This window comes from Pleuronectes platessa, chromosome 11 (genome assembly GCF_947347685.1).
Source record: "Pleuronectes platessa chromosome 11, fPlePla1.1, whole genome shotgun sequence".
In the NCBI taxonomy this organism is placed as follows: domain Eukaryota; kingdom Metazoa; phylum Chordata; class Actinopteri; order Pleuronectiformes; family Pleuronectidae; genus Pleuronectes; species Pleuronectes platessa.
Genome location: NC_070636.1, coordinates 14,811,620 through 14,835,562, shown reverse-complemented (window position 1 = coordinate 14,835,562; position 23,943 = coordinate 14,811,620). Strand labels below are relative to the sequence as shown.

Below are 23,943 nucleotides of genomic sequence, written 5' to 3'. Positions count from 1 at the left end.
CTACTCAACAGCAAGTACACCAGGACCGGAAATCAGCCCGTACTGCCTACAAAATAAAGATCTTTTGAAACCCCATTTATTTTATATTTTGTTTGATTTCATGTTTGATAATCCCTTCTGTAATCAGCTCAGTGCTAATTTAGCCACACAGAGGCTAATGTGTTTGCCAGCTTCTATTTTCAGCTTTGTAGCTGTTTTATTTATTGTGGACTGTTTTTATGTTAACATTATAAAGTGCAGTGTGGTTATTGCTGTGGGAATTTTTGACGATATCATTTGTCTTTAGCTACTTTGCTGAATTCAGTTTTCTTCATATGACTTTGATCTAACTTCTAATGTTGTGTAATGTGGAACAGTCACATGCCATACTGGGGCTGGTCAATAAAGCAATACCAGTATAACACATAATTGATCTACTGCAGATTTGTATAATGTTTTACTGTTTCATTAAGTGTTTGTCATCCTCTTCATCAAGAAGAGTTTAAAACGACAACCTACGCTAAGGTATAAATATGCCAAACCATTTAGAAACATATTTAGCTTCCTCACTTTGTAAGTATATACTTTTTTTTGTCTTTCCTTGTGTCTATATTGTATCTTTACTTATTTTGACTTTAATTTACAATTCTATTTTTACCCTGCCCTTTTGCGACTGAGGACGGAAAAGGAGTAATCATACTTTTGCATTAAACGTGTAAAGCAGGGGTTTTATTCTGAAAAGCCCTCATCGGACGTCCGAGCTCAGTGACGCTGCCCTGTCCTTGTCAGTCTCTCCAAATGAGTGAGAAGCCCAGGGGCCGTGACAAATTTTGAAAGCGGAGCCATCCTGCCTGCAGCTCAGCCAGAGGTTCAACCCCCCCACACGGTCCATCCTCTGGAGGGAGAGGGGTCGTGTGGATGACCGCAGAGCGCATCTCCCCCCGACGCGCGGCAGAGGACGCGTGTGGATTCATGGAATGAACTCAGGTAAGGGGTCGCACTCATCTTATGTGTGATCAGTATCGGCGGGACAGTGTGTTGAGACGTGTCATGTGTAGTGGAGCTGATCATCCGCGTTGTGTTTTTATTTATTACTGGTGGGTTCTTTACGCACCATTGCGATGTGACTGGTCCGGTTACGTCCTCTGGTGTGTGCAACCAAACAGTAATCGCAGCGCAAAATAGCGATGTTGCCACGTTTATGTCGCTGTTGTGTTCGGGTTGTGTTGTTGCTGTCACATAATGCAGCCTGGCAAAGTGACAGCAGTGTTCCTGTGGCTCAGTCTTGTCCAATCTGGAGGTGGAAAGCGACTGTTGCCTCACTGGAGACAGGATGAAGGGGAGACTGGGATGGAAATAAACTGTGCAGCAAAAACACCACTTCTACTGATGATGGCAGTTTTTAATGCCATGTTTGGATCACGTGCACCTATGTCACCTATGTTTTTGCCAGGGTGCAGACGTGCTGCGAGCAGCCGGAGAAACCTGCATGGATTTAAGGAAATAACGGGAACTAACAGCATTCCAGTAGATTCCTCCCCAAAATAAAATTAGCTTGTGGACTTTGGTCACTCCCTTACACAGCAGCGAGGGGAGGACCGGTCGGGTTTGGAGTTAAATGAGAACCAGATGTTTTGATTCCGCAAATACTGCATGAAGATTTATGGTGTGGACAAAGCTTGAGTAGCTGTCTTTAATTACCCAGTCAAGAAAACAACACATGATCCAGACGTTCACATGTGTTTAAGGTGACAATTGCAGTGCTGAGAGGTTTATGGCTAATGTCACAGTAATACATATCCTCATCTCATATCTGCTTGAAAATCAGTGGAAAACAAACAAACATATACTGCATGAGATTTAATAAACACTCGGTCTATTCGTTTATTTACTCATTTATAACATACACAGCACATATTGCAAAATGGGGACAAAGAACTGTCCCCTCATTGCATATGTTTTGCATTTCAGAGGGAGAAATCGGTGGAGATGTTTGTGCGCGTTCCTAAGTGTTGATGCTGTACAGTAGGAGTGGGCCGCTGTGTGGGCGGATGGACCAGAGGACAGATGAGTAGGCTCTGTTTGTGTGTGCAGTGAATCAGCCTGCTATTACCGGTGCATGTGGGAGCACTGGCAGACACCGATGAGAGCAAGGGAAAGTTGTTCATATTTGAGGCATGAACAAAAGAAAAATGAAAAAGGTCTTTGAAGTTGCTCGGCATGCGAAGTCAAATCTTGTGGAATGAAATTTCCAAAGAGGATCAGGAGCTGCCACGCCAGCGTGTTTGTCATGAGCCAAGTTTCCTGTCCCAGGAAACCACTTCCCTTTAACAAGTACACACACACACACACACACACACACACACACTCTTTAAGTGTCTTAGTCAGAACTGTTACTTTGCAGGAAGTCGAATCCTTCTAACAAGTACGCCCATTACATTTCCAATAAACCCCCAGAATCTTCTCAACAGTTTGATCATGTTGTGAAATTTCTCAAGATTACAATCGTCCACTCGCAGCTTTCTGCTCCCTGCTCACACTGAACATGACAACACAACGTGCTCCCGAGCCACACGGTGTCGGAACAATTGTCATGGCGAAACTCTCTCGCCAGGCCGGAAGGGAGCCGGGGGAGCGCCCCATCCCCATTTTGTGAACGCAGCTCTTTGAGGAGAACTGAGTCGGCCTATTGTAAAAGAGAGAATGAAAAGGACAGCATTGTCTGTCTGTCTGCTTGCTGCCACGGTAACACACTCACACTGGGAGCAGGATTAAATGCAGCAGCCTGAGCTGACAAATGTCTTGCCAGAAGATTTGAGGATTTTACATTTAGTGAGAATAGAAATCCACTGTGTCTTGGTTTTTACAAGTCGCTGCTTCGGTTCCTCGAGAATTCATATTTGAAAAGAGAGGGATGGTTTTGCAAACAGGTTGTAATGAAGCAGGGTGCTGAGCCGAGCCTTAGGATGATGAAAGTTATAAATCCTTCCAGTTTGTCTCTGAGACTGACCTCAGAGCATCGTGTTTGCATGCACTCATCACTCAGTGCCTCATCTGTATATCTCATCTGTGCCAGGAGAGCAATGTACAACAGGAGAGAGGAGAGGAACCAGTCACACTGTTCATCTCCGCAGGACCAACTAACATCACAACCGCTGCACAGAGAGGCAGCATTCAGAGATTTTTGGAGAAAGTTGTCTCCGTCTTTGATGGTTTTATAAGTCACACAGTGTGTGAATGTGCTTACACTTGTTGGCTGAATTGTTTTACAGGTTGCTACAAGAGTGGATTATGTCTTCTGGGGAAACGCCAAAAAAACACTTCTGGGATCAATGAGCGCATTCATGTAAAACGTCAGTTATGTTTGTTATGATATTCCCTTTTCTCTTCAGTGGTTTCTACGTATGCACCAGTGTTTATTTGTGCTTAAGTAATGACTTTGAAATACATTTATGTTTATTGGGAATTAGGACACACACTGTCCAGGCAACACTGAGCTCGGCTTTGTGGCTTTTTGAAGAGCGAACAGCGATTCTTTTGTCTTTCAAACTGGATTAAGTAGGAATGTTTGGCAGCGCTGATGATGACTGGATTGCTGACACATATTTAGCTCATCTACAAACTGCAGGGCCATCATTTCCCATTCTGTTTTCCTGTCTGATAAGGTCTGGTTTTGGCCTGCTTCCTGTGCTCCGGATAACACTCACGACGTTGTATACTGGACAAAAACGAATTATCAGTTATCAGTGAAAACAGACGCCATCAGCACCAAACAATTAGAATTTATTTTTGTTGATGACGACTGCTGAAAAAGGCCTATTTTCATCTGCACCATAGATTTCATATGAAGATGCATGACCAGTCTCCATTTCCTCCCTCCCAAAAATAAAGCCCAACTATCCCGGATACGGGGGCGGCCATCTTGTGCTTTGACGTTGTGTGGAGCATGAGTCTGCACAGTAGTCATCATGGTCTGGGTATCAAGGTCCCGCCAATACCCGAGTTTTACCAATTGCGAGGCAGTCTCAGCTGTTAATCACATTTCACCCCATTTCTATGGCATCAAATAACTAAATAAATAACCAAACTTAACAGAAAAACTCGGTGTGATAAGAACTACCAAAAATGACAGAAACTTTGACTAAATCATTATATACGTTATATAATCTAACGTAACAACATATTTTCTCCTCTTTCCTCCACAGTCCCACCGGCCACAATGTCAGGAAAGTTAGATGGAAAAAAGAAGTGGGCGGCGGTCAGGGATCGCCTGGGCTCGTCGCAGGACTCCGACACCCAACAGGAGGCCAACCTGGAGAGCGCCGACCCAGAGCTGTGCATCAGGCTGCTGCAAGTTCCCACTGTGGTCAACTACTCGGGGCTGAAGCGTCGCCTGGAGGGCAGCGACCAGACATGGATGATCCAGTTCCTGGAGCTCAGCGGACTGGATCTGCTCCTGGAAGCCCTGGACCGGCTCTCGGGGCGCGGATGCTCTCGCATCGCCGACGCCCTGCTGCAGCTCACCTGTGTCAACTGCGTGCGGGCGGTCATGAACTCCTCCACAGGGATCCACTTCATTATAGACAATGAGGGATACATTCGGAAGCTGTCACAAGGTTAACTACACTTGCATGGGGCTTTGAATTTTTCTGCATATCATGGTAATGTTGTTTAGGTTCAGATTAGCTCATATAACATGTGGCAGAGATACACCAGAAAATGAATTTTCCAGCACAAGGGATAATTCGGTCAAGATATTTAATTATGAATTCAACTTCATAATTATAGGGCGGGGTCACCAGTTGCCTCTCACATAGTATTTAACTTTTGGATTATGATTAATTGGTCGCGTGATAGGAGGATCTGCAGAGCTGAATTTCTCCGTCATGTATAGGATGAGAACATGACCGATCAAGGATTAAATCAGGGGCCATAAAGGGGCCACAGATTACTCCAAGGGGCCAATTATATATGTCCAACATCCATGCATGATTCCTGTCTCAGTCCAAACTTGTTTACTGTTAGCTCTATAGTTTTGAGTTATCCACACAAATGTTTCCTTTTTCAAGCACATTATGTACCTCAAATAATGACAATTTATTAACTTTTTGCATTCTTAGTTAGTATTATAAGTAACTGACTCATTTTTGAAGACTATTAAGACGACAAGGATTTTGTAAATTTCAGCTTGGGTCAGTGCCCCCCCTGGCCCTGACCTTGGAGCCACCCCTGTCTCGCACAGAGTTAATTGATTTTAAGGTCACTTCAGATCATCCTATAAAAATGTATCGTCACAGTTTGTTGTGAAAATTTGATTTCCCCCAAAACAGACACAGAAATGCATGTTTATCGACAGCACAACGCCGCTGACGGCAGAGTTCAGGATGAGTTGCTGAAAGTCAGCACATCCTACTTGAGTCCAGACACAAGGAGGCAAGAGAAGGGAGAGAGGCTTGTGTCAGCCTGTATTGATGCGTGTGTGTTATCATGATTCTCCACAGCCCTGGATACCTCCAACACCATGGTGAAGAAGCAGGTGTTTGAGCTACTCGCAGCCCTCAGCATGTTCTCTGCAGACGGCTACCGCCTGGCTCTGGATGCCCTGGACCATTACAAGGCAAGTGGACACACCCGTGAAAGAATGGTTTTATTTGAAAAGTGGGATTTACTGCTCCTGATCGGACACCCTGTTCAGACCTGCTTTTAAAATCCATCTCAAGTGATCCGATCGGTGTGAAGTACAGGTTGGAACACATCCAAAAGCGTCGCAACAACCGCCTACTCAGCTGAGGCGTTCGGACCCGCTACAGTTTCACAATGACTTGAACATAGTCACTGCCTGATGAGATTAGACTCGCCAACTACCGATCTTCAAATCACTGCTCAAAACAGAAAAAAATGGTTCTAACAGGCGACATGTAATCATTTTCATTACAACACTCAGTCTTATAGAGTTCAAGTATGATGTCCCCCCCCCCCCAACCCCCCCATCTCTCTCTCTTTTCTACTCTCTCTTTGTCACCCACCTCCTCTCTTCCCCAGGTTTCTCCGATCACCCCAACTGGTCGAGTCAGATGGCCGCCCACCTTCAGTCTGGTTCTGCCAGAGGTTTCTCCCAGTTAATGAGGGAGTGTTATAAAAATAAAGTTCTTATTATTATTATCATTATTATTACTCTTCTCGCTCACACACACACACACATCCGACACATCTGTAAACTCAGACTGAATAAAACCGGCATATTTGGTCTCTGCAAACAAAAATGACAAAAATGATTATTGCATATAGAGCAGGGGAGTGAGATCCACCCACAAGTGGTCACAGGAGACACATTCAGGAAAAATGTTAGTACCAGGTCTGAACAGGGCCTTATATCATCAGTGTGGCAAATAGCTGGTGGCAGGTTGTGTGCATAAACATTATCATTCCTGCAAAAATCACAGTTCTCACCCAATGATGCTTAGATGATAACTCTCACCGGCCTTGAATTCCCTCCTCAGGGCGTGAAGACGCAGCAGTATCGCTTCAGTGTGATCATGAATGAGCTGCAGGCGACAGATAACGTCCCCTACACGTTCACACTCCTCAGTGTCATCAACGCCATCATCTTCGGCACAGACGACCTCAGGCAGAGAGATAAGATGAGAAAGGAGTTTATCGGTGGGTGCTCTATTTCACAATTAGTCATTAGTCTGGTGCGAGGTCACACAGTGGTAAATTGTGGGCGCAACAGAAGTGTTTCCCCCTCGCTGGCCTGGAAGTGGAAAAGCAGAGGGGAAATCCGACGGAGGTCTATTACAAATATGTCTGCCTCTGGGTCTGTCTAAGAATAGGTCTAATGACCTCATTCTCACTCTGACAAAAAGCCAGAGAAGGAAACAAACCTGAAGTGTCGAGAGCATTGTGCACTTGAACCCATGGTCTTCTTCCTGTCAGGCCAAGATGTTCACCTGCCTGAGAACCTACCGCCCCTGAGATATTTTGGCAAATCATTCATAAAACCCTCTTACTTTCATAAACAATTCTTCCACCACCTTGGACCAATCACCCGCCTGATTGGCCACTCCTCCCACTGTGATTGCTCACCTGTGAAGAAGTAACATTTGTCACTAGGCAGAGATGTGTGATGGCGTTTTTTAAAAGATATATGATCCTAAAAAGTGATAATTGAGTGAACTCAGAGCTGTGTTTTGTCATTGTCACACAGGGCTTCAGCTACTTGATATCCTGCCGAAGTTAAGGTGAGCCTCACCTCTGTTTGTTCACGTTTTGTTTTAAACCAGATTTTGTAGAATAAAGGAAATTTGGCATTTTCATTTTAATAGTTGGAACATGTAATGCCTGCTAGCAGAGTTGTGGTTTCAGGAAAAGGTGTCTGCAATTTGTGTCCCATTAATTCTCAGTCATTTGAGCGAAGGTGCTCGTGGTTGCTTCTTGAAAATGGCTTTTAAATGTGTCGATCTGCACGGTCAGTAATGTGTGTGTGTGTGTGTGTGTGTGTGTGTGTGTGTGTGTGTGTGTGTGTGTGTGTGTGTGTGTGTGTGTGTGTGTGTGTGTGTGTGTGTGTGTGTGTGTGTGTGTGTGTGTGTGTGTGTGTGTGTGTGTGTGTGTGTGTGTGTGCTGTGCAGGGAGCAGGAGGATGAAGACTTGATGATTCAATGTGAGGCTTTTGAAGAAGCAATGGCTGAAGATGAGGAGGAGCTGCTGCGGGTGTACGGGGGCATCGACATGAGTGATCCCATGGAGGTCTTCACTACGCTCTTCAACAAGGTGAGAGGTGACTTCATCACAAGGGGCGACCTGTTCATTCTCGTGCCCCTCTGAAGGTCCCATTTCCTGAGTTGTGAAGTCGTGGTTCCCACTTCTCATGTGTTCATGTGCTTGCAAGTTGGAATGAGGAAAAAACCTGGAACGCTGTAAACATAATGTTTCATATTTTTGTGTACAGAGCAACATCTTGACTGATATATATATATATATATATATATATAGTGTGACAGGGATATATTAATCTAAAATGTATGCAAGTTCATTATGAAAGCATCTGTATTTGCTAACAAGTCAAATTTGACAGGTTCACATTAAAAGCTATTATTTAAAGCGATATCTGAAACTGGGTAATTAGGGTTTCCAAGATAATCTTTAAAACTTTGAGTTGTCCTGACATGAGGTGGCCTTCATGTTAATTTTCTAATTAAGGCCGTTTCTTGGACTAAGTTTTTATGCAACTGACCAACAATATTATAATAGGAATTACTAATGTGTGTGTGTGTGCCCGTAGGTGAGCAGCTCTCCAGCCTCTCTGCAGCTGCTCTCCATCCTGCAGACACTGTTGGTGCTGGGGCCCGGCCGCTCCGATATCTGGCTGGCTCTGGAGGCTATTACCAACAGAGCTGTGCTGTTGGCCCAGGACTGTGAGTCAGCACCGAAACAACAAAACATTTACTATAAGGGTCAATAATACTTCGGAGAGGCTAATGGCCTCCTCTGGCAAATTAGATCATAGCGATACAATACAGACTGCTGTGCCAGGCTGGTGACGCGATGGCTGAAAGCTTGTTTTTAGTAGAAGAAGTCTCTTCAGATGGGGCTTATTAGTGTGTGTATTTGTGCTCCAGCCCAGATGGAGTCCTGTGAGAAGATCACACAGCGGCTCCTGTTCTCCAAAGGTAAGAGCAGAGTGGGTCATCACGAACTGGACGGGCTGAAGGTCGGAGTGGACAAGAGTGTGCAGACGGGGCTGGATGAAGAGAAGCCAGTCATGATCCCTGCGTCCTCCCAGAAGCCACTCTGTGCCGCCCCTCTGCCTCCCCCCCCTCCTCCCCCACCACCTCTTCCCTTTGGCTTGACTGGGCCCCTGCTCCACCTTTCAAACCAGTGTCCACCGCCTCCTCCGCCACCGCCGCTTCCTGGAGGGTTTGGTGGACCTCCACCACCTCCTCCCTTACCCGGCATGCCACTTCCACCAGGCGGCCCAGGCATACCTCCTCCTCCTCCTCCACCGCCCTTCCTACCAGGAATAAGCAGCGGGCCACCGCCACCGCCTCCTTTACCTGGCATGCCACCTCCGCCTCCTCCCGCCCCAGGCATGATTGTGGCCCAGAGCGTTCAGTCCCTGGGGTGCACGGCGCCTGCCAAGATGTACCGATGCCCCACCCTCAGGATGAAAAAGCTCAACTGGCAGAAACTCCGTACTGTGACTGGTGAGTTACATTCTTGTGAGAGCTCATATCATTTTTTAAATCAGGGTGTTCTCAAGCAGGCAGGTCAGTGATCGACTGGTATGCAAGCCAATCATTTAATGTGGTTTGTGTTTATTACACCCGAGGGCCACAGACTCTGTCTTTTTCCTATACAATATTATTTATTGATGGCTACCTGGACATGACAAGGATTTCAACAAATAAGATGGAAGTGTTTCACAAACAAAATAGCAACCCTACCTTTTTAAAGGTTCAGTCTTTAGAATTTAGTGACATCTAGTGGTGAAGTTGCATGTAGCAGAATACCCCTCACTTCAACCTCTCCTTCCAAACATGAAAGAGAACCCGTGGTAAAGTTCAGTTGTCATAAAAATGCAAAGGTGTTTAGTGTGTCCAGTTTGCAAAATGTAAAAAAAACATGGCGGCTTCCATAGAGAGGACCCACTCCCAATGTAAATATAAAGGTCCATTATAGTTTATAAAAAACAGTTCGTACAATTTCAAATGAAACACACTAGTGAAAACGTCACTAGGATTATTTTCATTATTCAATTTCTTCCAATAGATCCTTTTCACCTGAATCTTACACACTGAACCTTTTAAAAGTTTAGCAGACCAGCATTTTCATAATAAGGTGTTATTTACGGTGGCCCTGAAAGCTCAACGAACGGCAACTTAAGAAAACACATGCAAGTTGACAAAACACCTGCAAAAAGAGAAAAGCGCTGCAAATACCGTAACGCGTTGCAAAAAGCCAAACGCGCAGCAAGAAGCCAAACGCGCAGCAAGAAGAGGCCACAACACAACGGAAGTGTTTCCAGGGGACAGCTAAAAGTGATGGACACTGCTGCCACAAAAACGTCCAATACACCATAGAAATTCGGTTCCACACAGGGTTCGGCCACCCGCGGCTCTTCGGCCCCTCTGCAGTGGCTGTACAGTACAATGTTGTGCATATGTTTAACGAACGCTGAACTTAACGAATCAGTTTTCATATTATTAACGTGTGTGTGTGTGTGTGTGTGTGTGTGTGTGTGTGTGTGTGTGTGTGTGTGTGTGTGTGTGTGTGTGTGTGTGTGTGTGTGTGTGTGTGTGTGTGTGTGTGTGTGTGTGTGTGTGTGTGTGTGTGTGTGTGTGTGTGTGTGTGTGTGTGTGTGTGGCTCCGGTCCCGGGCATAGACTGTATATAGGTCCCGGGGCTCCGACCCCGCCCACTCGCTCTTTTGATAGTAAAGGTTTTGTACCCCTGCACACTATAGACAATATATTGCCTCACAAACAGGGGCTTTCTTGTTAGCGCTGTTTAACAGGAGAAGACGACATGTCTCTAGATCGGATCATCTTCCGTGATCAGAGCTCACTGTGGCTCTCGCCGAGTGAGTGGGCGGGGTCGGAGCGCCGGGGGACACACGTACACACACACACTCGCCCGCTCCTGGTATTTCATGATGGCCTGATACGGTGATGATTTAAAAAATGTACGTGACGTTCATCGTTACGTTCACGTTAATAATATGAAAACTGATTCGTTAAGTTCAGCGTTCGCTAAACATATGCACAACATTGTACTGTACAGCCACTGCAGAGGGGCCGAAGAGCCGCGGGTGGCCGAACCCTGTGTGGAACCGAATTTCTATGGTGTATTGGACGTTTTTGTGGCAGCAGTGTCCATCACTTTTAGCTGTCCCCTGGAAACACTTCCGTTGTGTTGTGGCCTCTTCTTGCTGCGCGTTTGGCTTCTTGCTGCGCGTTTCTCTATTTGCAGCTCGTTCCGGTATTTGCAGCGCTTTTCTCTTTTTGCAGGTGTTTTGTCAACTTGCATGTGTTTTCTTAAGTTGCCGTTCGTTGAGCTTTCAGGGCCACCGTAGTTATTTGATGATGGGGTGTTGTTTAAAAATGGCCACACACAAGCTGGTCACAGGTTCACTGTCTCTCTCCACACACGCAGATGGTCCCTCCATGTGGGCCTCAGTTCAGAAAGAGCCTCCTCCTCCGGAGCCGAACTACAGCAGTATCGAGCAGCTGTTCTGTCTCCCGGTGACCGAGCACAAAGACAAGGGGGCAGCTGCTCCTGTCAAGAAGGAGGCTAAAGAGGTGCGCTTGGTGAACCACTCGACAACGCCGCTCCTCAGAACAACAAGCACACCTGATTATCAAAGCTGAATAATCAATATGTCTCCCTGCCTCGTGTCTATAGATTTCATTCATTGATCCAAAGAAAAACTTGAATTTGAACATATTCCTGAAGCAGTTCAGATGGTGAGATATCACATCATTTTTTTGTTTTTGTAAATATATTTAAAAAAAAATGTACAGCTCACTGTGTTTGATTCTCTCTCTCCAGTAAAAATGAAGACTTTGTGGCCATGATTCAGAGTGGCGACCGGACTAAGTTTGATGTGGAGGTGCTAAAGCAGCTTCTGAAGCTTATACCGGAGAAGCACGAGGTGTGTTCTCGCAAGACTTCACCGATCCACCCTTGACAATGACATTGCCTGTCTGAGTCACTGTCTGGTGCCTTTTTTTTTCTTTTCAAAATCTAGATTGAAAACTTGAAGTCCTTCCAAGGAGAAAAGGAAAAGCTGGCGAATGTTGACCGCTTCTACACCTGCCTCCTCACTGTGCCATGGTAACTGTCATCTCCAATCTTAGTTTGATAATTCTGTACGTGCTGTAAATGTGATGTTTCTCAGTCGAATGCCTTTCACCACACTTGGCTCCGTACTTTCTTGTCTCTCTCGCTCTTGTCTCTGCAGTTATCAGTTGAGGATTGAGTGCATGCTGCTGTGCGAGGAGACTTTGTCGGTGCTGGACATGCTCAAACCTAAAGTCAAGCTGGTGGAGGAGGCCTGTCAGTGTACGTAAAGCAAAGCTCTTCAGCTGTGTTTCACTCCTAACTAACAGAGATCCACAGTGTGTTTTCAGATGTAAGGATCCTATTCACTTTCTGAATAGAGATCAACATTTTCAGCCATAATATTGTCACAATCCAAGGTAAACTAACTACAAGCATCGCGGAAATGCAACCATCGTATATGCTCCTGTAGTGGCCACAAATCTGTATGATATCAGCTGTGTTCCTATTATTTGAGATAAGTACTACACTACCCACAATCCTCAGCTGGGATAGGTCCAAAGGGTTGAAAATCACTACAACAAGGAAACGCTCAAGAAGAATTGGAGGAAGTTTTTAAAGGGTTCATCTGCAATGGTTTATGGGTTGGGTGGTTCCTTCCCTCTTAATATAATTATGTACACACCAAGCTCTTTCAAAAAAAAAAAAAGGATTGTCTGAAAATTAATGCGGAACTTACTTTTTTAACCAGAACTGTGCTTAAAGTGAGATGTCATTTCTTATGCTCTAGTATGCCTCCGCACCGACATTAACCAGATGCCAAAGATATCTCGATAACATCTTGATGTAAAATTTGTATTGGTAAAAAAATTTGATGGTCAAAGATCACGGTGACCTTGCAAAACCCTTTTATGCCTCATGAATGTGGCACTTTCAAAGCCTTGTCCACTTCGACTCTCTGATTTAACAAATTTGGTCAACGGTAAAGGTCTCAGTGTCCCTCATGAGTCTGGATTCAAATGTGTGTGGACTGAACCAGCACTGGCTGGAAGCACTTAACCACAGCACAGTACTTCTAGTTTAATTCATGAATTAGTCATTCACAGTAAATCTAAACAGCTGTAACTATTTCCCCAGCTCTCCGAGCGAGCACGCTCATACCCAGCTTCTGCAGGCTCATCCTCGACGTGGGAAATTTTCTCAACTATGTAAGAGCCTCTTCTCTCCTCATTCATTTTTTTAATCAAGCTGACATTTAAAGTGAACTTGCTTTATTATATATTTTTTTTAAATCCTTGTCTGCTTCCAGGGGAGTCACACAGGGAACGCAGAGGGGTTCAAGATCAGCTCCTTGCTCAAGCTCACAGAGACCAAGGCCAACAAGAGCCGCATCACGCTGCTTCATCACATCCTGGAGGTAGATAATGACCCAGTTCAGACCTAGAGATAACATCTGACCTGAGTGATTCGATCTCAAGTGGTCAGCGCTGTGTGCAGGTCTGAAACCTCCACCGAACCACATTTTGTTTGTCATGTTTCTTCCTCCTTTTTGAAAATGCGTCCTGGGCCACATGTGGACCTCCCACTCAGCTGATGTCTTCTGACCCTCTTCAGTTTTACAATAAATAACACATATTTTAAAGCTTCTCAGTGACCATAGGTTGATTTGTTTGTAGCCACAATATCAACACTGACCTCCACAAAATGATTGATACTTTCTTAAATTGGTAAAAATCTTTGTTCATAGCAGATCTGCGCCCAGCACATTGATTCACTCAGCCCCTCCTGACTCCTCTCTCGTGTGACAATACACACGTAGTCATCGGACACATCTGTTAACTCAAGTTATCTAGAATCAACCAAATTTTATCTTCACAAACACAAATGATGTACGTGAGTATTTGCATATAGAATGGGGGAAGTGAGATCCTATCACAAGGGGTCACAGGAGATTCACGTGTGTGAGCAGACAATGCTGTCCCCTTGCCATCAGATCTCTCAGGACGGATGTTGATCCCAGGTCTGAACAGGGCCAAATTTGCTCACAGCAGCCATAACCTGTTTTTGACATCAGTCATGAATCGTTTTAATTACACTTCTATCTCCCTTCTTTTCCAAAGGAGGCAGAGGCAAACCATCCGGAGCTGTTGGCACTGCCAGACGATATTGAGATCTGTCAAAAAGCAGCAGGGTAATGATACCCCTCACTTTCCCTGCAGCTCATATTCTCAGTGATCCAGAAACTGACACATGACAAACACTTGCACTTTGTCCTCAGTGTGAATCTGGACTCTGCTCAGTCGGAAGCCAGCGCCTTACTAAAACGACTGAACGAGGCGGTCAAGAAGGTCTCCGTCTCTATGGAGGAGGTGAAGGAGCAGTATGCAGAGGCTCTTGAAGTAAGATGACGGGTCTCTGGTTTTTCCCTACAAATTGAGCCAAAATGCATGACCCAATGATGTTTTTGGCAGCCGGAGCTACATTCCAAACACCGCCTTCTTCTTCTGTTCCAGGAAAGTGCGGCGGAATGTCGAGCTTTGAACGAAAGGTTCAATGACATCGACAAGCAGAGGAGTGAGCTGGCCGTCTACTTGTGTGAGGACGCTAATCAGCTGTCGCTAGAGGAACTCTTTGGAACCCTCAGGAGTTTTCGGGAATTTTTCATCAAAGCATTAAAGGTTAGGGAAGATGCTTTGTTGGTATCAGTCATTCTGATGATACATTTATTACAGCCATCAAATCGTACTCTTCTGTACGGGGGCGGTGTTGTCATCGGATCATAGGTATAATTATACTGGGAAAGTGATTGTATTTCACTGTCCAAATGAAAAGATGACAAATTGCTGAGTAAGTATTCTACTCTGCAGTGAGTGACAACCTTTTTTTTTTTTATTCGTGACGACAGGAAAACAAAGGCAGGAAAGAGCAGGCGGCCAAGGCTGAGAAGAGAAAGAAGCAACTGGCAGAGGAAGAGTCCAAGAGACAGAAGGGAGAGAACGGAAAAATCAGTAAGTTGCTAAACAGCCTCCGTTTCTCTCACTTCTCCCACGACGATGTAGTTTGAACTTTCACCTCTCTGTTTCCAGTCAAGAAAGGCTTCGTGCCAAAGGACGACGGCTGCATCATCGACCACCTCCTGGCGGATATCAGGAAAGGTTTCAGCCTCAGAAAGACCAGGCCAAGGTGCGATTCGGAAAGCCTCCCTTCTAGTGAAAAGCATAGGGATACCTGCCCACCTGGTAAGGACAAGAGAGTGTGGCCGCCATCTGCAGTTCCCAGCTCCGCGCCCGAGCCACTTAACTGCGAGCCACAACACTGCCTTGTCTTGCTTTTTATTTCTACCCTTTTGAATGTTTGTTTCTGCTTTAAAAGCTGCTCTCATCTCGCTAAGCTAGCCTCATCGCTCTGCTGCTTTTGTTGAGCTATATTAGCTTTTGTTTATGCAGTGCACTTCTTACTATCATGCATTCCATCCCCGCTATTATTATAATCCAGTTGCAAAAATAAAAGTTGTCTTAATGTACGTCAATGCTCCCTCCTTCTCCCGCTCCTCAGGATCAAGTGCCCAGCCTGCAGACGGAAAAGCCGCAGAAATAGCCACCAGTTCCTCTCCCAGCAAATCTCGGACAGAGGGTCGCCAGGTCAGCACAGGCGAGGTGAACGGCTTCATCAGCCCGTCAGAAGAGACACCACCTGCCCCGCAGAGGGCCGCGTCAGACGGAGCAGCTCCACCTCCCAACACACCCCCAGTAGAGCGAGCCGTGACCACGCAGCCCCCCCCAGAAAGACCTGCGTCGCTGCAGAAGGCTCAGCACCCGGAGACGCCTTCAGTGCCTTCCCAAGCTACAACACAACCTCTAGCTCGGGTTGAGGGGGCACATCAACCAAATCCCTCAACAAATGGCTTTTCATTGGATTCAACTGACACCAGCGTCCTCAGCCCGTCCTCCCTCTCAGACTCTGACCTGCTGGAGGCTGTTGTAGATGGCGCTTCCAGCCTGGCACCTGGGAAGCTGACACCCGGGCAACCAGCGGACATTACTGCGAATATTCAGGTCAAGGAATCTCCTTTACCGAGTACAGATGTCAATTTAACAAAGAGGAGTGAAAGCAATAAAAATGGAGATCGGGAAACTAGTAATAAAACAAGCCATTTAACAGAGACTGTCGGGAAGGAGAACGGTGGAGAGGAGCAGGAGTCCATTGTCGTTATAAAGTGCAGCCAAGACCAGGCCGTCGGTCGCAAGATCACTGAACTTAACAGCCATTCGACCGCCTTCGAAGAGCTCATTGAGGGGTGTGACGTCCCAGATGGAGTGGAAGCACAAGACCGGCCATCGGTGTCTGAAGAGGTTTCTGAAGCGGTGCCTCTATCCCTGAAGCCCGACGTAAAAAAACAGCCGAGCTTCTTTAAACGAAACAAAAAGAAGAGTAACCAAGGTAACTCCTCCATTAACTTCAATAAACATCACTTTTGGAATGCTAGTCTCTTGACGTGTCTTAAAAGGAAATCCATATTTGTTTTGTTTTTACTGCATTTTGCATTTTACATTTTATGCATGGGCTATTTTAATATATGTTCCTGAGTGGGTTTTTTTTTTTTTGCATGATTTACATTCAGTTTTATATTAAAGGGTATGGATTCTTTCTGTGGCAGACTTTCAGATTACATCAATGGATTTCAATGTGTGGTCAGTTTTGTTTGAATGCTCTCTCCGTTTTGATTCTCTGAAACACAAGGCAACAGTGGGAAAGGACACACTAAACATAAAAAGGGCTGTGTGTTGCAGTGAGGTAGGTCAAAATCGATGGGATGGCAAACTGTAAGCAGGACCATCATCCTAATGATCACTTTCGACGCTTTTTTCACAAATAACACGTCATTTTGTGGCTTCAACTGGAATCAAGATTTCATTTGTCTGTGTTGTCCAGCTTTTTAACACCTGCTCTTTCTCTCTAAAACATTTCCAACGCAGAGGTTATCAAAGCTTAAGGCCGGAGATTTACTTGCTATTCAGACACATGTTCACATAGATGACAACATGCAACAATTAATGCAATTAGTGCAATTAATCACATACTCGCTGTGTAGTATGCATGTTACTGGAGTGTCCACTAGAGGGCTCAGTACAAGACTCAGATCGTGTGTTTAAATACACCTTATGGATTTGGATTCTGCCAATAATAAAACATGGCGACACCGGATGTCAAATACTGCCACTACTGTTCTTGTGTATACTTGCATTGTGCTGACACAGTGCTAATTTCCAAGGATGTCCACAACCAACACACCAAATGGATGCAGGATGCACAAGTCAGCCATGACACATGCAGCTAAAAGCTAATCTATCTCCGGCCTTGTTCGATCGAATTCAGGTGTCTTCAGTTGATTCTTATATCCACTAAACCTGGGGGGAAATATTAACATTTTACATGTATATAACATTTTATCTCCTTTAATCAATGATGATGTGATCTTACATCAGTGCTCTGGTCTCAAGCAGCCTCGCAGTTTGTGGCGTCTCGTGAAGTCATCGTGGACTTGATTCGTTTCATGAAAGCCTTTCACTTCTTGTTTCTCATATTTTCTTGTCCATTTCCTAAACTAAGCAGCTGGAACTGTTTTGTTTTTTTAAATTCTTTTAATCTTCTTACAAAGTCGTGGGCTTCCTGTAAAGTATTCTTAAATCTGATTGTGATGGAAGATACTGTTTATATATGGGCTGTAAATACATAAAAAATGTTTTTATAACTTAAAAAAAATTTAAGGAAATGTAGTCATTTCTGCACGCCAAAGAATTGTAACAAACTCCCTAGGTCTGAATATGACTTTAAAGATATTAAAATATTTGACTTTGGTATATTTTTGATTCCGTTTATTCATTTTAGCCCTTGTTTCCTCAGGTGACTCCAGGAAAAGGAAATCGAGAGGAAAAAGAAATTGTTAATTTCTCAGTGGAGTTCTGAACTGGGAAATGAAGATATATATATTTTATTTCGTGAGAGACTTCATGAAAATCGACTGCCTTAGAGAGGATGCAGAGGTCTTTCTTTTGTGATCTGTCTTTCCAGACCATGAAGAGTAAACACATCTACAGCTCGGTTCTTCACAGCGTGGATGTAATCATGTCACTTTATGTAAATGAATTGTAGTTTTCTTTCTTGTGAAAATGGGTGTTTTTGATTCAGAGCTATTCCAAAAATATGACTATTCTTTGTATGTTTTGTAAAGTTGTTGTAATATGCATGTTTTGTAATCTATCATGAGCTCCAATTGCGTTTCAGAACCTTGAGAGAGAACGATGGTTTGGTGCCAGATATTTACTGTAACTCATAAAAAATATAATTTCTTTGTATATATATATTGTTCAGGTGAACTCTTAACAGTAATGCTGGGGACAGCATATGATGGATTGTAACTTTTAATGTGAAGTATATTTTAATAAATTGAATTACTATTGAGTTGTGTGTTTTTATTTGCCTGGTCACACAGATGGCAGTAGTGAGAATACAAATGGAGTTTAATAAGCCCTAATATGTATGCTACATAAATAAAGTCGTGCTAAGCTTTTAGAAACTCAGCATATTAAGAGAAATACATTGATATTATTATTATTCTCCATTGGACCCCTGACAGTGGCTGTGATAAACAATCGAAATCACATATGTAATCCTTTTACCGCAATAAAGGTGTTTTCAAACTAAATTATCAACATGCCTTGTGTTTTCTAAATATATAATGGAATTTCACACAGATATATGCAATGTATTTCTTTTATGACAATAGCTTTCAACTGTTACTCTGAAGTCTTTCAATCAATTACTTTCAACTAATTGTATCCACAACTGAGCAGTTTTCTTTTCTAAAAATATGACTTTCATATATATATATTTAATCAAGATGGACGATAAGTTCATAATCAAGCAGGGTTGGATGTCCAAAATCTGGCCAAGGGACCAAGTACATAAATGGCCATTTTAATATAATAAAAATATGAATATATGTGTATGTAAATACGTATTATATAATACAAATAATACCTGTTCAGTGTTCCAGGAACATTAGATTACATATTTATTTATAATAAGACTGATATTGACAAACAACAAATTAAAGTATAGATTGTTAATATCTTTATAAATAATATGACTGATATATCGTAACTAATTAAGATAACTAATTTGGGACCAACATTTTTTATAAAAAAGAAGAACTACATTGCAGCTTTTTTTTCTGCCAGGGACACAAACATTCGCCGGTGAAACTTCTACACTTTACATCCCGTTCAGTCTGTTTTCCCCGGTGACTCCGCAGCCTTGGAGACGATCTGCCCAGAGATCTGTGCGCCTGGCTCTGACATCATCGCCTCTGAGGTTACAGATATGGCAAAGCCCCCTCTTGGAGACGCGTTAGTCTTCTTGCGGCAGACAGACCACAGACAGCGCCGTCATGTCTCACACCTGGTCAGCGAAAGACCACAAGAACACCAGTCAGCCCACCGCCACCGGGCCGCAGAAGCGAGCGCGTAACGACGCAGGGAACAAGGTGACGGTGGTGCTCGGCGCGCAGTGGGGAGACGAGGGCAAAGGGAAGGTCGTCGACTTGTTGGCCGTCGAGGCGGACGTTGTCTGCAGATGTCAGGTAAACGTTTCGTTATCCGTGGCTTCAGCTCCGGGGTTCTTGTCTTTGTATCATCGCTGCTGCATGCCATTTTCTTTTTGTCTGAATGGAACGTGTCAACGGCTGGCTGGTGGAGCGCAACAGGTGCTCAGTGAAAACACTTGTTAATAACTGAGTAACCTTTCAAACTACTACATGAGACACGTTGAGATGGATATGTAGGCTACTCATGGACATGGATGGTGGAATAGGTGCCAAATTTGGCCAAATAGGTGCCAAATTTGGCCAAGTTGTGCAAAATGGGGCCAAACCGTGCCAAATGCCGTTATCTTTCCAGTATTTATGCACAAGTGCAACATTCAAGCCTGAATCCTCTGTTCATTATTGTACCCATCTCTAAACCAGCTTGATCACAATGAGATTACATTAAGCAAGATTTGATTTGTCTGGCATTAAATTCCCAAATTCATTCAGGTCAGGTTCTGTCCACTTGCAGTGAGTAACATAAGCCCCCGGTCAGAAATCTTAGGTCACTGCAGCACCAGGACAGAGTGTGCCCTGCCAACAGTTGCTGTGTTGTTACTTGCTCCACTGACAGGACCAGTACCCTGTGTTCTGGAGGCTTGAGAGCCCCACCCACCATGCTGGAGCGAGGTCACATTCTCAGGCTGGATGGATATGTGAGAAGGCCAGGCCTTAGGAGGGCGGGGGGGGGGGAGACACAGAGTGGAGGACCCACCAGCGACCAGCCAAGTCTGTTAAAATAGCAGTGAATTGGGGGAGAAGAGTGTTGGCTTATCAGCACCTAATGGAAATAAGAAGGACAGGTCTTAATGTCATCTGTCCTGTGGTGGTATAGCAACATCATGCTGTATTTCATTGAAATGTCATCAGAGCACTGACTCTTACCACATGCTGCTTTGATTTATAGGGAGGCAACAATGCAGGACACACAGTAGTGGTGGATGGCAAGGAATACGACTTCCACCTCCTCCCGAGTGGAATCATCAACCCCAAAAGCACATCACTCATTGGTAAAGGCTTCGATCTTCAGTCCTTATATAAGAGAGAGCGTCACTAGAGGTTTTACTCAAAGTCAACTCCTTTTACTCTTATAGGTAATGGAGTGGTCATACATCTACCCGGCCTGTTTGAGGAAGGTGATAAAAATGACAAGAAAGGTATGTTCGGAAAGAAAAACACTCTAATGCACTCATGTAAATTTAAATGATTGTCGCCTCAAATAAATGTGATTTCTGTTCTCTGACCAGGTCTGAAAGGCTGGGATAAGAGACTTATTGTCTCAGACAGGGCTCACCTCGGTATGTACTGTTTAGCCTCTATAAACAACATATCTTATTTCAAATGTGTGTTTGTGTGTGTTTTATTGATTTGTGTGTTATCTCTCGTAGTGTTTGATTTCCACCAGGTGGTCGATGGCTTACAGGAAAGTGAACGACAAGCACAAGAAGGAAAGAAGTAAGGATATAATAGAGTGATCCTTTGATTTAGAGATTGGCGACAGTTTTGCCAAAAGATAAGCGTTGCACAAATGTTTCTTCACAAATCTGCAATTATTCTCCTGTGATTGTAACGACAGCATTGGAACAACCAAGAAGGGCATTGGACCTGCATATTCCAGCAAAGCTTCTCGCACTGGCCTGCGTGTGTGTGACCTCCTGGGAGACTTTAAGGACTTCTCTATGAGGTCGGCATGAGAGGACAAATGGTGATAAAGATTCCTCCAATCTACACGGCTGTGCCATGATACACAATTTCCATTTCCTTCCAGATTCAAGAACCTGGTGCGGCAGTATCAGTCCATGTATCCTTCCTTGGAAGTTGACACTGAGGACCAACTGAAGCAGCTCAAAGTGAGCATCAAGGAAACATGAATGAAACAATGAATTGATGATTTATCGACACTGCCCACTGACACAACAAAACATTCTGTTATTTGTGTTTCGTGCAGGAGTACGGTGAGAGATTGCGGCCGATGGTGAGAGACGGGGTCTATTATATGTACGAAGCTCTTCATGGACATCCCAAAAAAATTCTGGTTGAAGGGGCCAATGCAGCTCTGCTTGACATCGACTTTGGTAGAGTCAGCAACGATAAAATAGATTTTAATTCATCAGTGAAATGTGTATCTGCATATCATATTGAATTATTCTTTTTAGGTACTTATCCTTTTGTGACATCATCAAACTGCACCGTGGGCGGGGCCTGCACTGGTCTTGGGATCCCTCCTCTGAATATTGGTGACGTGTACGGCGTAGCAAAGGCCTACACCACCAGAGTGGGAATCGGAGCGTTCCCCACAGAACAACTCAACGTAAGGGCCGGATGTATAGTTCTGATCTTATTAAGTCATCTATCCCACACGCTGTCACATGACATATTCTTTTCACTGGCCCTCTTATTGTATTAAGGAGGAACACATGACATGTTATGTAACTTCATTGACTGACACACGGACGGCAGGGCCGGTTGGAAGGGAGGGATCCGTGTGTGCCGGCCGAGTGCAGCTGTCAAATTTTGTGCGAGACAGGCTCAAACACTCTTATCTCTCATGCAGGTCACATGTTCACAGGGGATAAATTTAGGGCGAGAGTCTGGGTTCAAGATATATTTACTGTGTGTGCCGGGGTTGTGTTACTTGTCACACACATGGGGTCAAGATGTCAAAACTGAAAACTATCTCTTCAGCACATGTCATGTTTTATTGTACTCAACTGTTTATAGAACCCCAGATCAGATGTATTTTTAGGCTCCTGTGGGACATTATTCAAGTGGATGAATGATAAAGTTAAGAGGTGTTTTTTCCGGTTTACTGTAGGCAGACGGAGAGCTGCTGCAGACCAGGGGTCGTGAGGTGGGCGTTACCACAGGAAGGAAGCGCCGTTGCGGCTGGTTGGATCTAGTCATCGTCAGATACGCTCATATGATCAATGGCTTCACAGCGTGAGTAACCTTAAGAGAATCATATGGTCTTTTGTCAGTTTTTTTCATATTGAAGCACATGTATGCTACAAGGATGTTTTTTTATCATAAAATGAGAAATTAACTTGTTCACACCAGTTGACCAATGACATGTTACTTTTCCTGCAGCATTGCCTTGACAAAGCTTGACATTCTGGACGTGCTGGATGAAATCAAAGTTGGAGTTGCTTACAAACTCAATGGAAAAAGAATTCCCCATTTTCCAGGTGATTTAACAGAAGAAACTATTAGCAAAAATAAAAGAAGAGCATATGCCTCTGCAAAAGCCCAACAGTCTCCATATGAAACAATATTTAAAGTCACTTCATCTTGATTTTTTATTTGGATCTGCACCAAATTGTGCACACTCAAATGGCAGTCCCCTAAACATGCCTGAAGATCAATGAATTAATCTCTGAGAAATAAATGAAATTTTAAATCACAGCCCTATCTCACAATGACCCCTGAACTCACATATCCATCTGCCTTACTTGATGACATATGAGAAAGAGTTGGTCTTAAGACCAAGCATTGATTTAAAGATTGTTAATAATTTTTTTATTTTTAATAATAGCCAACATGGACGTTTTGCACAAAGTGGAAGTCGAGTATGAGACCTTCCCTGGTTGGAAGACGGACACGTCTGCAGCCAGGAAGTGGAACGACCTCCCCCCCAAGGCACAAAACTACATCCGCTTCATCGAGAACCACATCGGAGTTCCCAGTGAGTTTCACACAAAATAAGCATCAAACACCAATGAATTTGAAAAGAATGCTGGAAAATATTTGTATTTTCCTTGAAAGCTTAAAAACTAAGATAGACACTCATGATAAAACTAGACGAAATCCATTAGGCGCTAATGTTTCAAATACCAGAAATAGCCTTTTACATTTTTTCTCACTAGTCTAATCTTTCTCTGTTCCTTTCTCTCTCACCAGTTAAGTGGGTCGGTGTTGGGAAGTCCAGAGAGTGCATGATCCAGATGTTCTAGAGGGAGACGTTCACCTCCACTTGATGGAAGAACAGATCGTGTGGAATCTTTTCATCCCCTTAAAATTATTTTATCTTTATTAGTTAATAAACAAATCATCTATTTAGCCTTTAAGCAGTGTTGTTTTTTTTTTGTTACAGCCAAAATCTCTTGTTCTTTTATTATTACTATTAGTGGATGTTGGTATACCACAGGTGTCAATAAAGAGCGATTTCACCAGTATTTTCAAATAAAAATGAATTGGTCCATGGTAATCTGTAGATCATTCATCATAGTGTGCGTGGGTTTGTGTGTGTGTACGTGTGTATAAACAAGGTCAGTCAATGCAAATACCACTGGTTTTCTCAGAAACTGGTAATGTTTTGATGTTTTTTTGGCAATTTAATCATAAGTTTAAAAAAACGAATATATCATAATAATAACAATGTATTAATTTAAATAAATATGTCCCAAAAAATGAGCCCTTTACTTCCATGTCTTCCACTAATCTGCTATTATTGTTTTTATAATCAGACAACAAAAAATTCCCCACAGCCCTTGAACGCAGCATAGTGCGGGAGAAGCTTAATGTTGAGCCAGATATCACTTTACA

General features: G+C 43.8%; 2 protein-coding genes across 5 annotated transcripts; both read left to right on the top strand.

The window, feature by feature from the left end:
* Positions 1 to 766: 766 nt before the first annotated feature.
* On the top strand, positions 767 to 18,218 carry inf2 (inverted formin 2). 4 transcript variants are annotated; one of them, XM_053434459.1, is made up of 24 exons: positions 776 to 966; positions 3,252 to 3,332; positions 4,185 to 4,595; positions 5,481 to 5,596; positions 6,480 to 6,639; positions 7,187 to 7,220; positions 7,608 to 7,749; positions 8,261 to 8,393; positions 8,598 to 9,182; positions 11,130 to 11,275; positions 11,379 to 11,440; positions 11,526 to 11,628; positions 11,725 to 11,810; positions 11,938 to 12,038; positions 12,894 to 12,964; positions 13,066 to 13,173; positions 13,877 to 13,947; positions 14,035 to 14,155; positions 14,270 to 14,434; positions 14,662 to 14,764; positions 14,843 to 14,995; positions 15,312 to 16,196; positions 16,497 to 16,550; positions 17,661 to 18,218. In XM_053434459.1, exons 1-23 carry the CDS (start codon positions 957 to 959, stop codon positions 16,547 to 16,549), a joined length of 3,900 nt encoding a protein of 1,299 aa, XP_053290434.1. In that variant the 5' UTR covers positions 776 to 956; the 3' UTR covers position 16,550; positions 17,661 to 18,218. The 4 variants fall into 4 exon arrangements, with proteins under 4 accessions (XP_053290437.1, XP_053290434.1, XP_053290435.1 ...); XM_053434460.1 differs by lacking the exon at positions 16,497 to 16,550; XM_053434461.1 differs by lacking the exon at positions 3,252 to 3,332 and having other exon boundaries at positions 777 to 966.
* A 928-nt stretch (positions 18,219 to 19,146) lies between these two features.
* adss1 (adenylosuccinate synthase 1) lies at positions 19,147 to 23,811 on the top strand. Its single transcript, XM_053434473.1, has 13 exons — positions 19,147 to 19,398; positions 20,309 to 20,411; positions 20,496 to 20,558; positions 20,649 to 20,699; positions 20,790 to 20,856; positions 20,978 to 21,085; positions 21,170 to 21,251; positions 21,350 to 21,476; positions 21,558 to 21,712; positions 22,217 to 22,341; positions 22,489 to 22,586; positions 22,934 to 23,083; positions 23,299 to 23,811. The coding sequence occupies exons 1-13, from the start codon at positions 19,207 to 19,209 to the stop codon at positions 23,349 to 23,351; spliced, it is 1,374 nt and encodes a 457-aa protein (XP_053290448.1). The 5' UTR covers positions 19,147 to 19,206; the 3' UTR covers positions 23,352 to 23,811.
* Positions 23,812 to 23,943: the final 132 nt, after the last annotated feature.

What these genes read in the sequence shown, in the direction of transcription:
- inf2 (XM_053434459.1), top strand. An exon ending in TGTGCTGTTGGCCCAGGACT is followed by an intron (nt 8,394 to 8,597) that starts GTGAGTCAGCAC and finishes TTTGTGCTCCAG; the next exon opens with CCCAGATGGAGTCCTGTGAG. An exon ending in TTCCTGAAGCAGTTCAGATG is followed by an intron (nt 11,441 to 11,525) that starts GTGAGATATCAC and finishes CTCTCTCTCCAG; the next exon opens with TAAAAATGAAGACTTTGTGG.
- adss1 (XM_053434473.1), top strand. Translation starts at nt 19,207, where the DNA reads ATGTCTCACACCTGGTCAGCGAAAGACCACAAGAACACCAGTCAGCCC. An exon ending in TTTAAGGACTTCTCTATGAG is followed by an intron (nt 21,086 to 21,169) that starts GTCGGCATGAGA and finishes ATTTCCTTCCAG; the next exon opens with ATTCAAGAACCTGGTGCGGC. An exon ending in ATGATCAATGGCTTCACAGC is followed by an intron (nt 22,342 to 22,488) that starts GTGAGTAACCTT and finishes CTTTTCCTGCAG; the next exon opens with CATTGCCTTGACAAAGCTTG.